This window comes from Heteronotia binoei, chromosome 8 (assembly GCF_032191835.1).
Source record: "Heteronotia binoei isolate CCM8104 ecotype False Entrance Well chromosome 8, APGP_CSIRO_Hbin_v1, whole genome shotgun sequence".
In the NCBI taxonomy this organism is placed as follows: Eukaryota; Metazoa; Chordata; class Lepidosauria; order Squamata; family Gekkonidae; genus Heteronotia; species Heteronotia binoei.
In genome coordinates, this window is record NC_083230.1 from 92142155 (window position 1) to 92161956 (window position 19802).

The 19802-nt window shown below is 46.7% G+C and overlaps 1 protein-coding gene across 1 annotated transcript in view; it reads right to left on the bottom strand.

Annotated features, from left to right (window-relative positions):
- TXNRD1 (thioredoxin reductase 1) overlaps positions 1–19802 on the bottom strand; it is a 95454-nt gene that overhangs the window by 45612 nt on the left and 30040 nt on the right. The window contains exon 3 of the mRNA XM_060245586.1: positions 16708–16768. Coding sequence (XP_060101569.1) covers positions 16708–16768 — 61 coding nt within the window. The remainder of the gene's footprint in view (positions 1–16707; positions 16769–19802) is intronic.

The window sequence follows — 19802 nt, forward strand, 5'->3', positions numbered from 1 at the left end:
CCCCTGGCACCATTTTGTTTTGCAACATCAACCATACTGAAGAGCTCTGAAGAGTCTGGAAGTCTGCACTCCGTTTAATCTTATTTTGATTGATCATAATCCAAGGTATAACATGAATTTATTTTTTTAATTTTGTTTTGGATGGCTAAGATACTTACAACTTCTATTTTGGAAACCAAATCACAATCCTGAGGATGTTTTCCAGGGAATAAAATGAATAACATGGAACTTAACCAGGGAAGAGTCACTGTTTATTTGAGTTTTCTCCCTCCACACACACCACTACTTCTGTTGACTTTCTTAGTACCAGGAAGGGTTGCCTGCTCCAAACTGAAAAATTCGTGGAGATTTGGGGATGCAGCTTGAGGAGGAGGAAAGTCCTCAGCATGGTATAATGCTCCACTGTGACAGAGTCTACTCTCCAAAGCAACCATTTTCTCCAGGGGAACTGATTTCTGTAGCTGTAATTCCAGGAGATCTCCAGGCCTGCTTTTAAAAGGTAGGCAGGGCCAGATGAAACTTTTGCCAAGCAGGGCTTCTGATTGGTTGAGCAGATAAGCAGGCATCCTGTTAAATCACTTCTGCTTGAGATGTTGGGAAAGTTACTGTGAGAGTTACACACAACCTCATTCCCTGACATTGTGCGATTGACTCCAGCTCTGCTCTGCCTCCTCTGCCAGCAATTTTGTGCTTGGCTGCAGTAGCCATTTCGTAGTTGCACCCACTATCTTCTGTCAGTTCCAGATTTTTACTATGATCTTGTTATGCATTTATGATTTTTGCAGCTCGAAGAAGCCTGTGCGAAACAAGGGTTCCAGTGTGACCTTGTTCTTTTCTACTTTCTGGATTGCTGGCTGCATATATTGAGAGACATTGATCAATTTCACAACTATTTCACCAGGATTTTTTGGAATGAACTTGGCATTGATTGCTATAAAGACTGGACTGATTCTTGGTGAACCCATTCCCTATTTTGCTAAGGGCTAATTGTATGGTCTATTATAAACTAATATATGCTTTTGTAATTGTTGATTTTTTTGTGAGTTTGTTGGTTGTACAGAGGTTGGTTTTCACAGAAAGCCTTGTGCTTTAGATTTCTCTGCCTATATTTGCCGTGATTCTCTTTGTGGGTTGCACAATACCCAGGTGGGGGCAGGGGATCCCCTGGTTTGGAGGCCCTCCCCCCGCTTCAGGGTCATCAGAAAGTGGGGAAGAGGGGAAGGGAAATGTCTGCTGGGCACTCCATTATTCCCTATGAAGATCGATTCCCATAGGGTTTAATGGAGAATTGATCCATGGGTATCTTGAGCTCTGAGGAGTCTGTTTTTTTGAGGTAGAGGCACCAAAATTTCAGTATAACATCCAGTGCCTCTTCCTAAAATACCCTCCAAGTATCAAAAAGATTGGACCCTAAGGGAAGGCATTTAAAAGGTGTGCAGTCCCTTTAAATGTGATGACCAGAACTCCCTTTGGAGTTCAATGATGCTTGTCAAAACCTTGCTCCTGGCTCCACCCACAATGTCTCCTGGCTCCACCCCAAAGTCCCCAGATATTTCTTTAATTGGACTTGGTAACCCTACTTCTGATACCTAATGAGATATGAAGAAATTTCTCATTTGCTGTTTTATTGGTTGCTGTCTTGCTTAATTTCAGTAATTTATGTAATTACCTTGAAGTTCTCTCTGTTCTGTTACTTACATTCCCTAAGCTTTGCTTAAGTTTATATTAAGTTGCTTTCTGCATTTACTTTTATTTGAACTTCTGGTTGTGTTTTTAAAATTAAGTTATTCTGTGTAGTTATGTTATTTTTTAATATTTTTTTTGCCACTGTGTGACACAGAGTGTTGGACTGGATGGGCCATTGGCCTGATCTAACATGGCTTCTCTTATGTTCTTATTTTAACAGCTGTAGTTATAATACTTACATTATCTTAATAGTTATATAATTTTAGATTGTCTTATTATGTAGGTTTGGGTGACATTTAAATACTAATGTATATTATCATTGTGCAAATTGTTATGCTGTGAGCTGCCCTGAGAGGCTTTGGGCTGAAGAGCAGGATATATAAATTATTCAAATGGTTCACAGGATGCAGAGAAGAGGCCTTGAAGTCACGGCTTAAAACTCTCCCTTTACACATTGTTTTTTAATTTCCAGCTGTATGAGGCTCTGTAGACCTCAGGAGGGTTGCCAACCTCTAGGAAGCAGCTGGACTTCTCCTGGAATTACAACTAACCTCCAGCCTACGGAGATCAATCCTGGAGAAAATGGGTATCACATCCTTGCTGAGCTCCCTCTCCAACCCACGCCCTCCCCAGGCTTCTTTGCCCCCACAGTTCTGAGAATTTTCCAGTCTGAGATTGGAAGCCCTAACTTGAAGGTTGGAAGTAGGGATGTGCAAAAAAAATTTTTTGGTAGTACACGGATTTGGAAATATACAGGGGGGGGGGGGATACGGAATCCCGTATATTTCTGAATTCTGTAGTCGGAATAGCCACATATACGGTAGATGCGCGGCTATTTCCGAATATACGGCCCCATTATACCCTATGGGCCATTGAAATCAATGGCAAATAGGGTATATTTGAAGGCGCCTGGAGGGGAGGGGGTTTGAGGGAGAGCCCCCAAATTTGCAGGGGACTCTCCCCTACAAACCCACCAAGTCCCAAAAAGATTGGGCCAGGGGGTCCAATTCCTGGGGCACCCAAAGCCAAACCTAACTTCACACCAGAGAATCTCTATAGGACCCAAATGCACTTATACATCTATCTACTCTATGAACCCTGCCACACAAAACACAATCTGCTCAAGGTCTGCTCTGCAGACCTGGCTGCAGCAAACCCAGATGCCAGCTCTCCAGCCCTGCCCCAAACAACACAGGGAGAGCTGGCCAAGCACAACAAGCCTGCTCTTTCACCCAGGTGCCAGCTTCCCTGCCACAGAACACACAATCTACAGATGCCAGCTCTCCAGCCCTGCCCCAAACAACATGGGTAGAGCTGGCCAAGCACAACAAGTCTGCTGGTTCTGGGTCTCTCACCCAGGTGCCAGCTTCCCTGCCACAGAACACACAATCTACAGATGCCAGCTCTCCAGCCCTGCCCCAAACAACACGGGGAGAGCTGGCCAAGCACAACAAGCCTGCTGGTTCTGGGTCTCTCACCCAGGTGCCAGCTCCCCCCCCCCCAAAAAAAAACCAGAACCAGGAAAAGGGACAACAGGAGAAGGCCAAGAAACTCAACTGTTAAAAAAGTGGCCTTTTCACCAATAAGAAACCTCAGGCCAAATCAGTCAACAACCGCCCCCCCCCACCAGAACCAGGAAAAGGGGAACAACAGGACAGGAGGATGCAAAACCTGCAGCATCCAAACAGAAGGCCAACACAATTGTTAAAAAGTGGCCTTTTAAACAATGAAAATTAGGCCAAACAGCACCACCCCCCAAGAACCAGAACCAGAAGAGAAAAGGAACAACAGCAGCACAACACAGCAGCAACAAATCAAACACAGAATCCTTTTAAAACAGTAAAAAACTTAACTTTTAATACAGGAACTTTACCAACCCGTCCCCCCCCCCCAAAAAAAAAACCCTTCACCCTAACCCCAAGAAATCCAGGCCACCCAAATCAGGAAACGTAAAAGGACACTGCACTTTTAAAAGTCCTCTCACAAAAGTAAGATATGGGCAAATTGGCAAAAAAAAACCCCACCCCAGGCCCCCTCCCCCAGTAGAACCCCCTAACCCCAAATAAGCTACCCACCACCCAAATCTGGATAAGTAAAGGGACTCTGAGTCTTAAAAAGTCCTTTTACCAACTAAAATAAAAACAAGAACCCCAAGACTGTCCTACCTTAGACGTCTTCTCTACTCCAGGCAAGTCTGGTAAGGCTGAGAGAGAGCAGCAGCAGCTGAGGCCAAGGGCCAGCACAGCACAATCTCTCTCACACACCAACACAGCAGCAATGGAGGAGTCCAGCCAGGCAGACTCCTTAAAAAGGTTCTCTGGCCCTAAAGAGAGCAGTTTCAAAAAATAGCACTGCTCTGTGATTGGCCAGACAACAGTGCTTACTTGGATACCCAAGTGCTTACTTGGATACCCAAGTAAGCAAAAGATCAAAACAACAACAATGTTGCTGATGGCTGGGGGATCAGCTACACAACAGCCCTGCAAATGCATGCATTTGCAATGCATTTTGCAAATGCATGCTTTGGATTGGCAGCTGGGGCTCCTCTTCCCCCTGCCCCCCTCCCTGATCCCAGGGAGGCTATGGGAGTGGCAGGAAAAGTCTACCAAAAGTGGGAAAGGAGGCAAGCAGCTCCCCTGAGGCTGCAGAAGCCCCTTTCCCGCCTTTTCCATGGATTTCCGTATACTTCCGAATATCTATACAGAAGTATACGGGGAGCCATACTCGGCTCCTGCATAATGGGTCCCAATTGGATTCGGCTGTATGTGATTCTGTATACAGCCAAATCAGGGGTGATTCGGCGGTTGATTCGGTTCGGCCGAATCGAATGCACACCCCTAGTTGGAAGCCTGCTCTCTGTGTGATTTTGACTGGCCTTCATACAAGTTTTTTATATGGCTTTGTTTTTCATGTTTGCTTCGGATCAGTGCAGCTACCTGCTACATCTGTGGGATATTTGTGTGTGTGTGTGGGGGGGGGAGTGTGGCTTAAACCTTTAAACCAGGGATGTCAAACATGTGGTCCGGGGGCCGAATCAGGCCCCTGAGCAACTGGCTGTCATCTGCTTCCTTCTCCCTATATCTTGCTTCCTTCTGTATCACAGCTTGCTTTGCAAGGCTTGCTCAATTGCACAGCAGAGCTACTGAGCCAAGCCTCTCTTCTTTCTATTGGCTGATGCTCCTCCCCCTCCTGGTCACCTGGGGAAGGAAGGAAAGAGCCAGACCTTCCTTTGCCCAGTTTCCTGGATCCTGTGGTAGAAATACAAAGAAAGCACCTTTAAGACCAACGAGTGCTAACATTTTAAGCATGTTTTAAAAATCTATATATCTTTATGCCAATAAAGGCTAACTTGACTTGAAATCTATATAATTAATTTGTTTGTGACCTTTATAAAGTTTATATCTCTGTTACCTAATCTTAAATAGGTACACACAGCCTGGCCCAACATGGCCTGGCCCAACAGGTCTCATTTATTTCAGATCCTGCCCTCATCATAAATTAGTTCGACACCCCTGCTTTAAACCATATCAGTGGAGGGCGGTAAGCAGTGGGGTGCCACAGAGCTTGGTACTGGGTCCCATGCTCTTTAACTTGTTCATAAATGATTTAGAGTTGGGAGTGAGCAGTGAAGTGGCCAAGTTTGCGGATGACACTAAATTGTTCAGGGTGGTGAGAACCAGAGAGGATTGTGAGGAACTCCAAAGGGATCTGTTGAGGCTGGATGAGTGGGCGTCAACGTGGCAGATGCAGTTCAATGTGGCCAAGTGCAAAGTAATGCACATTGGGGCCAAGAATCCCAGCTACAAATACAAGTTGATGGGGTGTGAACTGGCAGAGACTGACCAAAGAGAGATCTTGGGGTCGTGATAGATAACTCACTGAAAATGTCAAGACAGTGTGCGTTTGCAATAAAAAAGGCCAACACCATGCTGGGAATTATCAGGAAGGGAATTGAAAACAAATCAGCCAGTATCATAATGCCCCTGTATAAATCAATGGTGCGGTCTCATTTGGAGTACTGTGTGCAGTTCTGATCGCCGCACCTCAAAAAGGATATTATAGCATTGGAGAAAGTCCAGAGAAGGGCAACTAGAATGATTAAAGGGCTGGAGCACTTTCCCTATGAAGAAAGGTTGAAACGCTTGGGACTCTTTAGCTTGGAGAAACGTCGACTGCGGGGTGATATGATAGAGGTTTACAAGATAATGCATGGGATGGAGAAAGTAGAGAAGGAAGTACTTTTCTCCCTTTCTCACAATACAAGAACTCATGGGCATTCGATGAAATTGCTGAGCAGACAGGTTAAAACGGATAAAAGGAAGTACTTCTTCACCCAAAGGGTGATTAACATGAGGAATTCACTGCCACAGGAGGTGGTGACGGCCACAAGCATAGCCACCTTCAAGAGGGGTTTAGATAAAAATATGGAGCACAGGTCCATCAGTGGCTATTAGCCACAGTGTATGTGTGTATATAAAATTTTTTGCCACTGTGTGACACAGAGTGTTGGACTGGATGGGCCGTTGGCCTGATCCAACATGGCTTCTCTTATGTTCTTATGTGGGGGAATTATTCCACAAAAATTGTAATTTTGAAAAATTGCTGTTTGATTGAACTTGTGTTCTCCTGCAAAGATATTCTCATAGCTGATGGCAGCAGAGTTTTTAATGGGAGACTGTTTTGGGGGTGTTTGCAAAGATCGAATTTTAACATAGGGATGGTGGGGGCTTCCAATTTGATTATAGCAGGAGCTACATTAGCAGAAAAGGGTGTTTTACATGTCTCATAGGAACCATTTCCCTCCTTTATATTCCCCCCCCCCAAAACTGTTATTTGCTCTGCAAAGGAAAATACAGGTCCTTCAGTTTGTTCATTGGCAACTCCCCCCAAATGCTTTAATTTATCTTTTCCTCCTTCATTTCCCAAGAGCCAGTTTGGTGTAGTGGTTAAATGTGCAGACTCTTATCTGGGAGAACCGGGTTTGATTCCTCACTCCTCCACTTGCAGCTGCTGGAATGGCCTTGGGTCAGCCATAGCTCTCACAGGAATTGTCCTTGAAAAGGCAACGTACGTGAGCACTCTCTCAGCCCTACTTACCTCACAGGGTGCTTGTTGGGGGTGGGGAGAAGGTAAAGGAAATTGTGACTGCTCTGAGACTCTGAGATTTAGAGTGAGGGCAGGATATAAATCCAATATCTTCTGAACAGGAAAAGGCCCCAAAAATAGCACAAAAGAGCTTCCACATTCTCCAAAAGTCTTAATCAGGCTGGATACCCAGAAAAGAGGGGAAGGGAAACACTTTCCCAAGCCATGATGGAAAAGCAGGTTTGATTAGATAAGATGATGCCAGATATTACATGGTATCAAGTTCAACCAAAGCCTTCAACCAAAGTTCAGCCAACGCTTTCTGGAAAGAATGGGGGAAGAAAAGGGGCAAAAATTTTCCCCAGAAATCTCTGGTTCAACTTAAACTCTATTAGATCCAGCATATAATTAAGACTGCAACATACTTTGCAGGTTGGATACTTTTCCATTATGGTCTGAAAAACATCTGAATACTGAGCAAGAAGAGTGGCGTCTTCCCCCATGATTTGCTGATGCTGGCACAGATGTGTCTTTTGCAAAGAGGGATGCCCTGTAACCTCTCTAGCCACCCAGAATACTCTCTGGCTCACTTTTCTCCCTGAGAATTATTGGCCACCCTTGAAAGTGAAACCAGGCTACCCTCCCTCAAACAGCTGTTACCAAAAGCAGAGGAGCAATGAACAAGGCTGAATTCTTATGTATTTGAAAATGAATGCAAAAAGTCCCTGTTCTCCTACATATATGAAAATTTCTTACAGATGTGGTAACACTGGTGTGGCTCCACTTTCCAGGTTACAGACTGAGCAAAGCACTAGCATCTGACTAGTTCCTGATGCTATAGGTCAGGGGTGTCAAACATACGGCCCGGGGGCCAAATCAGGCCACCAGAGGGCTCCTATCAGGCTCCTAAACAACTGGCTGTCATCTGCTTCTTTCTCCCATCTCTCTTGCTTCCTTCTGTATAACAGCTCGCTTTGCAATGCTTGCTCAATAGCACAGGAGCTACAGACCAAAGTTTCTATTTTCTCCATCGGCTGAGGCTTCTCCCTTGGAAAGGAAAGGGGGAAGGGAGAGCTTGCTTTGCCAGGCCCTCTCAATTGCACAGCAGAGCTACTGAGCCAGGCCTTTCTCTTTCTATTGACTGAGGCTCCTCCCCGTCCTGGTCCCCTGGGGAAGGAAGGAAAGAGCTGGAGCTTCATTTGTCCTGTTCCCTGGATCCCATGGGAGAGATACAAATAAAATATCTTTAATACCAATGAGGGCTAATGTTTTATTTTAAGTTTTTTTAAAAAAACATATTTAATTGTGTTTGTTTATATCTCTGCTACCTAACCTTAAATAGGTACATACACAGCCTGGCACGACATGGCTCAGCCCAAAAAGGTCTAATTTATGTCAGATCCAGCCCTCATAACAAATGAGTTCATCACCCTATAAGTTATCTTGTCTTAGAAAGAAAGTAGGGTGGAGTGGATGGGGGGCTGGTCTGCAGTGAAGCAGGATTGTGTCCAGGACAATCCAGAAGTTTTATTTATTCATTTCGTAATATCAAAGTATCAGTCACAAATGAAAAATTAAGCACACAGGCCTTAAACTTTTGAACTATCAAACAGACAAGGAAGCAGGAAGCAAGTGCTCTAACAAGGGCATGCAAAGCTTCAAAACACACAGGTAGTAATTTTAATACCTTTTCTGTTCATACATAGTGCCAGTACAGTACATTGAGCTAGTACAATTTTCAGCATAACATTTCCAGATGTTTAAATGTATAGTATTTAACATTATTATACCTAATAAAGAAAGTAGCAAGACATAACAGGAATAAGGTGATATACATTAAATTAGAATCGTTTGGTCTGTAGTTGTTTTATAAAGGATACAGGCAACCCAATCCAGACATAAGTGGCGGCTGGCTGTGGCATAGCTGCCGCGCTGCTAGTAGACTTCCTGAAGACTTCGGCATGCTGGAGCATGGGGAGGGAAGAGGCATAGCTTGCCGTAGGCACGCGAGGCAGCCGACGGGAAGGGCCAGCCCACCTACCCCCATTGGTCAGTACAGGCGCATGTGCCGCGGCTCATGACAGTCAGGGATGGGGAGAGGCGGCCCCAGAGAGGCTGACAGCCATCCCCAACTCGCCCCCAAACAGAGAACGGAGCCAATGATGGGCAGACCATCAAAGGCAAAGGAGAGACATCCCACCAACACAGGGAGGGAACAGGAGGCTGGGCATGCGCGCATGAGAAGCCTGGCTTGGGGGTGGGGATGAGACAGGCCTGCATGGGACCTTGGAGAAGCCATCAATCCCCTCACACCCTCCCGCTGTCAGAGACTCTGCCAATGGCAGGCAGACAAGCAGGACGTACCAAGTGCAGGAGTTCACTGTCATAGACAGCAGCTGGAATGTGTCTGGGAGTGAGCAGCCCAGCAGCAGACACCCCCCCACCCAGAGACCCCGTGTTGCCCTGACGCCCCCTGCCATGTGCATGGAACACCTCCCCCAGGGGCCGCAGAACTCAGAGTGCGAGTGCATCAGCCGCAGAACTCTGAGTCCACTTCATCAACCCCCCCTTAGTGCCCTGCACACAACAGCCCTGTGGGGTCGGGTAGGCTGTCAGCCCGGGCAGGCTGAGGGGCGGCACTCTCCCTCCCCTGTCCAGCCACGAGGGGGGCAGCGTAGCGGCTCATAGACCGTCCCCCACAAAAAACCCAAGTCTGCCCACCCTCCCAGGCATTCCCTCGGAGAGGCCACTGACCGGGGGGGGGGTTGCCCAGGGAACATGCAGCAGATGCCAAGCAGGAGAGCCAACAAAGGGCACAGCTCAGACTTTATTTTTCAGAACAGAGTGCAAGAATCTCCCTGATGGGCGAAGCTCCATCCAGAGTGGCGGGCAGAAACAGCTGAGGCAGTGGGGGGCGGTGAAGCGACACACGCGGAAGCCTCTGTGTTGGAGTCCCACCTGCAGAACGGAGACAGAGATCAAGAGCACCTGCAGGGGTGGCAGCTGGAAGAGCAGGCTGAGTTTCAGCCAGGCGCGCTCTTAAAGAGACAGTCTCTGACCCACCTCCCCGCAACGAGGCAGCTGCTATACACACACACACACCATGCCCTGCCAGGAGTTGGGAAAGCGGCAGAGGGCAGACCAAGGGAAGGGAGCAGGCAGCACCACAGGGGAGCGGGGTCAGCAAATGCCCTCTGCCAGAGCCCACTACTTGGTTCAAGTGCCAGAGACGTTCGCACACCGAGCGGTTGAGAGCAAGGGAAGGTGGAGGCCAGGGTGGGGGGACAGTGGAACTTACCCAGCCATGGGTGACAGTCCTCGCATGCAGAGCCTCCAGGAGCCTGAAACCTGTGAAGATCTGGAAACAAGAGCAGTTAGCCCCAGGGGAGAGACCTCTCTTTCCCCCTCGCAAGTCAAAGATACTGTCAAAGCAACCGTGCGGTGCAAAACCCATCACCAACGTGTCTGCCTGTCCCTCACTCTAAGTCTGTATGGCCAGGAGCTTGCCAGCAGACCTTCCCGCCACGCGCTCCTCTCCCTAACAACTGGGTTGTGCAAGGCCAGAGTGGAAGTATTTCTAGGAGGGGGGAGACCACGATTGGGTGCTGGGGAGGGGGCTTGTCAGCCCAAGGCGTAAGGAGATTGGCGAGGCAGTCATGCCACTCCCTAAGGGGTCTGCGAGCTTCCGCAGCGGCGGAGGCAGCCTTTGTTTTGGTTTCAACGAGTGCCTATGGGACACGCCGCTGTTTTTGCAGGCGTGACATTGCGCCTCTCGGGGGGGGCGTGTCATGGGCCAAACTGCTCAGGAAGCCGCCTAAGCCTGGCCATGCCCCCAACTCCACCCCCTCCTCTGCCTGAACACTGCTCTCTGCCTTACTTCCGCCCACGTTCGGGTGCAGCCCTCAGGCGCTGCTGCCCTTGGGCGGAGCAGCGTTCGGGTGGCCCCCCGCCCACGTAACTTCCCTCCATTGTGGCGGCGCCAGTTGTACATCGGCGCACACCCTTCCTGTGCCCATGTAGCGGCTCATCTGCTCCCAAAAGACTTTCTCCCCCCCCCCGGATTGTGCTGTTAATTTTAAAAAACCCTTTTGCTTTAGAGACCCTATTTTCTGTCCTGTTTCTGCGACTTTGCAAAAAGGTACAGGAGTAGGCATTGAGGCTACACATGGAAAGCTGTGTTGTTAGTTTTTTAACCTCCTCCTCCTCCTCCTCCTCCTCCTCCTCCTCCTCCTCCTCCTCCTCCTCCTCCTCCTCCTCCTTCTTCTTCTTCTTCTTCTTCTTCTTCTTCTTCTTCTTCTTCTTCTTCTTCTTCTTCTTCTTCTTCTTCTTCTTCTTCTCTTCTTCTTCTTCTTCTTCTTCTTCTTCTTCTTCTTCTTCTCATTTAGGGAAATGAAATATGCTGCCTCTCCAGAATCCTACTCCAGAATGGAGGTTCCCAGTTAGCTGTTCCCTTGGCATGACTGGTTCCACAGTCAAATCCCTCCAGGATGCCTGGAAACTATTTAAAAACTATACTAATTGAGGCCCAAATAGAATGCATACGTCAAATCAGGCATCCACTATTTCTGGAGAGAGAAATATTTTCAGAGAGTTTTGCTAAAAAATATTTTCACTGTATTATTAGTTTGGTAGCCCGCTGCTACTCTTTCAAGCATCTATACTTAATCTTGCACATTCTATGGGATTATTTCTGTATCATTATGTGGTATATTATTTGGATACAAAAATGTTGCAAGAAACAACAAATCTAAACTTGAATTTTGCCTCAGGTTAAGGAAACTTGCCAGACAAAAAGCGGGGGAGGGAGCAGAGAAGTTCCACCCTTAACAGCAATGTTGTGGTACCTGGAGAACAGCATTCAAAAGATGGAAAAGGGGAATTCCTGACATATTAAGGAAACAACAGCCACATCTCTTAGAAGAGGAGGGACTGAGAAAAAGTTCTATATTTGAATGGCACTGTGGTCAAAAGGAGGAAAGAGGAAGAATATGGCAACTTCCTATGCTCTGTGCCAGGCAGCCAGCAGCCATAACTCCTCTGGGATAGCCCATCTTTAGCCACCACCGCACAGATTAATCAACACCAGGATATTACAGAAACTCTACTTCAGTTGTTCCCATCAGTTAACAACAGCCAATTAATGAGATTCACTTCAGTCAGGACAATTCCTTCCTTTATAACCCAGACCTGCTCCAACCCAGGCTCCCAGAGTCCTTTCATTGGGTCTTTTAGCTCTTTCCCCTGCTGCTGCACCCTTCCTGCAGGGTAAAGATGAGACGCAGCTAGAATGCCAAGGTCTGGGGAGGAACTCTTGGTCAGGAATGTCACTGAGCTGGCTCCTGGAAAGTTTGTTTGCCCCAGATTGTAGAGACGCCAAGCCTGGCTGCCCACTAGGCTTGCCAATTTCCAGGGGCAGCCTGGAGTTCTCCTGGAATTACAACAGATCTCCAGACTACAGAGATCAGTTCCCCTGGAGAAAATGGCGGCTTTGGAGGGTGGACTCTATGGCATCATGTCCCTGTGGAAGACTTCCTTCCTTCCCTAAATCTTCAGGAATTTCTCAGTATGGAATTGGCAAATTTACTAGTGTCTATCTTTCCCTATTGACATCAGCCAGCCATTTTTCCTCTCATCTTTGGCCTTTAATTTATTTAAAAGGTAAACTGAAATAATTCCACTTTGTACCTCTTATGGAAGGAAGGGAGTGTAGGAGCTTTCTGTACCATATCTGGCAGGCTGTTACAAAGTGTTGACACAGCCACTGAAAAAGAATGTGAATAACTACAGCTGAATAGACTCCCAAAGGGAGGTAAGTGTCATAAAGGGCTTTTTTTGTAGAAAAAGGCCAGCAGGAACTCATTTGCATATTAGGCCACTCCCCCCAGATGTCACCATTGCTTCACATAGGGCTTTTTTGTAGGAAAACACCAGTGGGAAAATTATTTGCATATTAGGCCACATCCCCTGACACCAAGCCAGCTGGAATGGCCTTCCTGTGCGTTCCTGCTTTTTCAAAAAGCCCTGTTAGTGATGCACTTAATGTTACATGATCTCACAGGGTAACTGGCAGCGTTTTGTACCAGCTGAGGTTCCCAAACTTTACAGGGGCAGCCTAGGGTTGCCAAGTCCAATTCAAGAAATATTTGGGGACTTTGGGGGTGAAGCCAGGAGACGTTAGGGGTGGAGCCATAAGCAAAGTTATGACTCCAAAGGGAGTTCTGGCCCATCACATTTAAAGGAACCATACAAACACCTTTTAAATGCCTTCCCTACATTAGAAATAATGAAGGATAGGGGCATCTTCTTTCAGGGCTCACAGAATTGGATCCCCTGGTCCAATCTTTTTGAAACTTGGAGAGCATTTGGAGGAGAGTCATCAGATGCTGTGCTGAAAATCTGGTGCCTCTATCTCAAAAAACAGCCCCTCCAGAGCCCCAGATCAATTCTCCATTATACCCTATGAGAATCGATCTCCATAGGAATAATGAAGTGTCTGGCAGACATCCCCCCCCCCACCCCCCCCGTTTCTGATGATTCTGAGGCAGGGGATTGGCATCTCTACTCATGAGTTGCTGAACTTCCAACTTCTTCAAAGCAACATAGAGCATCCAAAGGTTCAAGTTTACCATTCCTATGCAAAGGACCTCTGAAAAGATTCTGCAACCAATGGAGGGTCTAGGCTGGTTTCACAGCCACTGGGAGACACAGACACACCATCCCAAGAGGAAACCTTTCAAAAGCCTCTGGAGGTGGAAAGGCACATGGTGGCTGTGGGGCAAAGCTTCCTCCCCGCCAGCCAGGCTGACTGGGAGCAGGAAGAAGCCTGCGAAAGCGGGAGAGAGCCCCTGCTGGACCTGAGGATTGGCAAACCTAGGGCAGCTCCAAGTATAAACACATCACAATAATCTAGACTTGAGGTTGCAGTGGCATGGATCAGCATGGCAAGATCAGTGTGATCAACATAAGGGGCCAGTTGGGTGCACTCAATACAGAAAATAAAAAGCACTTCTAGCCGCTTTCCCGACTTATTTTTCTAAAAGCAATAGTGGGTTTCCACTGTAAATGCACTGCTGCTTTCTTATGGGAAGCACCTCTGCTCTCCCTTTCTAGGACTAGAGTACCCAGGGAGCTGACCCCTGGAGCCAGACCTGTACCATCTCTTCCTCCCCCCCCCCCCAGATTACAGTGACCAGAGTTATGGCATAGCTGCCCCCCTCCATCTACCCACCATTGAAAGCCCTGATTTTCTGCTCTGGAGGAATTAAAGAGTGGGAAAAAAAACTGGGCCTCCACAATAGTGATGCTCTTAGAATTTCCCCTAGTCTCTATGATAAACACTACAAAGATAGCCTAGAGAAGGGGAATTAAACAGCCTGGCCCGGGGGCCAAAATCAGGCCCCCAGAGGGCTCCTATCAGACCCCCAAGCAACTGACTGTCATCTGCCTTCCTTCTCTCTCTCTCTTGCTTCCTTCTGCATCACAGCTTGCTTCGCCAGGCTTTGCTCAATAGCACAGAAGCTACAGAGCAAAACCTATATTTTCTCCATTGGCTGAGGCTATTCCTTTGGCAAGGAAGGGGGGAAAGGATATCTTGCTTTGCCAGGCTCTCTCAATCGCACAGCAGAGCTACTGAGCCAAACCTCTCTTCCTTCTATTGGCTGAGGCTCCGCCCCCTCCTGGCCCTCTGGAGAAGGAAGGAAAGAGCCAGAGCTTCCTTTGCCCAGTTCCCTGGATCCCATGGGAGAAATACAAAAGAAAGCACCTTTAAGACCAATGAGTGCTAATGTTTTAAGTATGTTTTAAGTTAAAGTTTAAGTTTTAAAAAAAAATCTTTGTGTTTGTATGTGTCCTTTATAAAGTTTATATCCCGGCTAGTGTCCTTTATAAAGTTTATATCCCGGCTATCTAATCTTAAATAGGTACACATATGGCCCAGCCCAACATGACCTGGCCCGACAAGGTCTCATTTATGTCAGATCCAGCCCTCGTAACATATGAGTTCAACACCAGTGGCCTAGAGCATCACCTGGATGTGACATTACATGCTCTCTAAACTCTGTCCTTCCTAGACACAGCCTCACAAATCTCTCAGCATTTGCTGAAGGAGTGTTAGGAACCCTCATGGAATATTATCATAAGAGAAAGAAGTACCTTTGTTTGTTTAAACATTTACATGTAACTCTTCTCTCTAATGGATAGTCCAAACAGCTTACAATACAAAAATACAATGTAAGCAAACAGGAGGAGAACATAGACCACAATCAACCACCCTTGTCATCACATTACACCTAAGATTCTACTACTCATGAATAGATCAAGCCAGGAGGACACAGAAGAAGATTAACACACTGGTTCCAGTACATGGGTGAATCAGCTAATGCCACCAGGCAGCCCTGTTAGGCACATTCACAGCAGGAAATGTTGATGAGGGCTTGAGTACCCCCGCCTCACATTCAGGGCCATCTCATCTTAAAGCACAGAAGAGAACAGGAATGTACAACATTGGCTTCCTTGATAGGCAGGCAGCATAGAGCTTCTGGATTGGCCAAGCCTGATCCAAGTACTAGGAATTTAGCCTCTGCCCTTTCCAGGTCAAGTGAACAGGACAATGCAAGCTCTAGCTCCACTCCCTAGCCAAATCCTAATGGGCAAGGGAGAATCTGTCATGTAATACATTCATTTTAAGTCTGAGTTGGGCATGGCCACCCATGGCAGAAAGCAACCTTAGAATGGCCATTCTTCAGAGCACACCGTTGCTAACACCAACTATGCAGCAAACATTAAATTCTAGCTTTTGGTTAGTGTCATCTCTGTTTTAATTAGAAGTGTTCACAGACCAAATCAGAATTCAAGACAGAATCTTAATCTCATCATTTGATTGCCCAGCTATTGAAGAAGCAATCTCACCAAGCAACTCAGAAGGGCTCACATCCTGCCCTTCCTCCAAAGAACCCAGGTTTTGACATATGCTTCTCCTGTGCCCATTTTATACTTGCAGTAGTCCTGCAAGATATGTTAAGCTGAAGAGTGTGACTGTCCCAAGGTCACCCATGGAATGTCATGGCAAAGTGGGGATTTCAAGTTAGCAAGTACAGTCTGGCAATGAGTGGGTAAACTTGCTTACATAAGAACAACATAGAATAAATGTTAGATGTTTGAAAGCCACAAGACATATGAGCCCCAGAGAGCACTGAGGTCAGTGGGAAAAAACAGACTGAATATCCCTGGGCCAAAAGAATGTTAAACTTCAAAGCACCCGCACTCAGGCCTTTTCCGCTGCGGCCCCACAACTCTGGAACCAGCTCCCAGAGGAGGTGCGGGCCCTGCGGAACTTAGACCAGTTCCGCAGGGCCTGCAAGACCGTCCTCTTTAAACAGGCGTTCACCAATGACTAAATTAATGTTTACCGCCAGATTAATAATGTTTACCGCCAGTATCAGATCTAGGAATGTTTTAATCATTGATTGGTTTTAATGTGAATTTAATATGAATTTATTGTTTTATTATTGTGTTGTTCACCTTAAATGTTGTTAGCCGCCCTGAGACTGCTTCGGCGGGGGAGGGCGGGATTCAAATAAAATTTTACATTACATTACATTACATTACATGAATGTTAGGAAGGAAGGAAGGAAGGAAGGAAGGAAGGAAGGAAGGAAGGAAGGAAGGGAAGGAAGGAAGGAAGGAAGGAAGGAAGGAAGGAAAATAGATGGAGAAGGAAGAGAGAAGTGGAAAGAAAACAACATTAAATGTATTCTCCAAGCTCTGGCTGGCTTGGCTTCGAGAAGTAATTTAAGAGACAAATGCCTTCTCCAAGTTGACCGATAGGGTGGTGGGGCTTCAAAGCCACACAATACATGTGAAAGAGCCACATGTGGCTCCCAATCCACAGTTTGGCTTCTTTGGCATACAATAATGCTCTAATGTAAACTGCCTTACCTGTTTGGTCAAGTTCAAGGGAAAAATAGGAAACATCCATGGATCTGAACAGTTTCTTCACCTATATAGAAACACATGGTATAAATGCTGTTAGGAATTAAATGGACTGAACTAACTTGTTTGTTTTCTCTGCATCCAAAAAAACCTAATTGCAGATCTGACCATTCCTTGGGATGATTTCTATTGACTCAAGAATGCATAAATGCTGCAGATACGTAGCTTAACATGCAAATATGCAGACTGTCAGAGTGCCTAGGGCTGCAGTCCCAAAAACATGCTCCTGGAAGTGCACATGTGAATATAATGGAGGGACTTCTGAAGAGATTCTCATTAGATTCTGTTCCTGGAATCGCCAGTAGAATTAATTGATTACATATTAAATCATAAACAGTTGGATGCCACTTCTACTAGTGAAGGAGGATGATTTTCATAGATTCCTTCCTCATACTGCCGCCCATCTGCCCCACAGCAGAAACTGAATTTCAAGAGGGTCAGTGAGCTGCAGCAGTGGGGGGGGGGGGGGGAGGGAGTCCTGTTCTAATGACTTCATTTCACTAGTAGCATGTCATGAGCCCTGATGAGGAGCTGGAAGAGTTGCCAGCTAGTTCCTCAGCTGAACAAACAGCAGCTGGCCCATCAATCACTCTCCAGGCACCAGCTGCTGATGATCAATCTCCTCCAAGCTCTCCTCCTCCCATCTCAAGAGTTCGAAGCAGGCTCCGGAAAGGACTTTCAGAGTGAAGACATGAGGCACGCCGATGCTTCAGATCTCTCAGCTCTGAGTTCTAGCAGGGTCACTGCCACCCAGATAGCAGGCTGATTGAGACTTCCATATAGCTCCACCCAGGACCTGGAAACCCTGTGGAAACAACAAGTCTATCCTCTGGCTTGCATCCACGCTCCTTCCTGATCCCTGATCCTGACCTGCTTGATTTTCTTGGACCCTGACTTTTTGGCTTTTGGACATTGACTTCTGATTCTAGTTTGTGATTCTGCATTGATGACTTGGCTCCTGCTTGACTTCCTGGACTTTGACCTTAGACTGACTTTGGACTCCTGCCTGCCTGCACCCTGAGAACATAACACAGCACATCAACTATAACTCACCTAGGTTTGCCAATCCCCAGCTGAGGACAGGGGATCCCCCGGTTGGGAAGCCCTCCCCCAGCTTCAGGGTTAGCAGGAAAGTGGGGAGGGAGGGGAAGAGACATGTCTGCTGGGCACTCCATTATACCCTACAGAGACCGATTCCAGTAGGATATAATGGATAATCAACTGTGGATATCTGGGGCTCTGGGGAGGGCTGTTTTTTAGAGGCACAAAATTTTCAGCACAGGATCTAGTGCCTCTCCTCACCCCCCCCCCCCCAGTTTCAAAAAGGTTGGACCAGGGTGTCTAATTCTACGAGCCCCAAAAGAAAGTGCCCCATCCTTCATTATTTCCAAATGGAGGGAAGAAGAAGATGATGATATTGGATTTATATCCTGTCCTCCACTCTGAATCTCAGAGTCTCGGAGCAGCTCACAATCTCCTTCATCTTCCTCCCCCACAACAGACACTTGTGAGGTGGGTGAGGCTGAGAGGGCTCTCACAGCAGCTGCCCTTTCAAGGACAACCTCTGTCAGAGCTATGACTGACCCAAGGCCATTCCAGCAGGTGCATGTGAAGGAGTGGGGAATCAAACCCGGTTTTCCAGATAAGAGTCCGCACACTTAACCACTACACCAAACTGGCTTTCTCAAAAACATTTAAAAGGCATGCAGTCCCTTTAAATGTGATGGCCAGAGCTCCCTTTGGAGTTCAATTGTGTTTCTCACACCCTTCCTCCTGGCTCCATCCCCAAAGTATCCTGGCTCCACCCCCAAAGTCCCCAGGTATTTCTTAGTTGGACCTGGCAACCCTAAAACCTGAACATCTAGGAACTGGTGGCTGCATGTATGTGTGGTGGAAACTGCCATCGTCCCAGGTTATTTATGGTGACCTCTTAAGGTCTTCAAGACAAGAGGTGAAGAGAGTGGTCTGCCATGCATGTGCATAGACTTCCAAAGTGGTTTCCCATCCAAGTACTAACCAGGCCAACCCTGCTTAACTTCCAGGACCTGAGAAGATCAGGCTAGCCTGGAAGAAAGCATCTACGCAGGGGAAATAGCATTTAACAACCTCAGGTTTCCGAGAGAAAACAGAATCAAGTAAAATTTAATTACAGAAGTTGATGTCTTCTATGGCAGGGTTTCCCAAACTTTTCTTTCCCGTGGCCTGGTTATTTTTACACTTCTCCTTCGTGCCCCACTAAAATTTGGGGGTGGAGCCAGGAGACTTTTAGGGTGGAGCTGGGAGACAGGAATTATGTCATTTCCTGTGGTGTCAAGGACCAAGTGATGTCACTTCCGGGGCACACTGAACCAAAACTCCACCTTTTCCTGTGATGTCACTTCCAGAACATGCCCCCAAATCTGCCTCTTCTTCGGAAGTAAATACATTTTCAGAAAAATCTCTCTGAAACTCATGCTGAGTCAAAATGAAGTAGAAAGTGGGTGGTCCTTTCTTTTCACCCCACACCTGCATGCACCTATCTGTTTGTGTATTCTTCTCCAGCTTGCAAGCACTCCTAATGCCCATGTTCAATTGCCTGCACCACCTACACATCCCTTCCTTAACAGCACCGTGCCAATTGCCATCAGGAATGCCAGCACTGTGTACCACCACATTTGGCCCTGGAAGTTGCTCTACCTCAAAATATGCTGACAAAATTTGTAGGCCCTTCCTTCAGCTGCTACTACTGGAACCCTGCCTCAAGCTACAATCAAGCTTGCTTGGTTTCAAGAAAATCTTTCGACAGCTATTCATACTTTTCTTGGTTGAAACACTGGGAAATTGCTGTGAAAGGTAGCAGAGAATTGTACTGCAATTAATGAATTAATTTCAAGTTATATGAGTTCATACAAGATTTCTGCAGTTATCCAAAAAGGATATTTATGAGGGGCTTGCAGCTTTTTACCGACTGTGTTTCCTATGCCTTTAAAAGCAACCTGTTGTGCAGATACTTAGCCAGTGAACTACTTTCATCCTTTTAAATATCTACAGGAGGAGTTTAA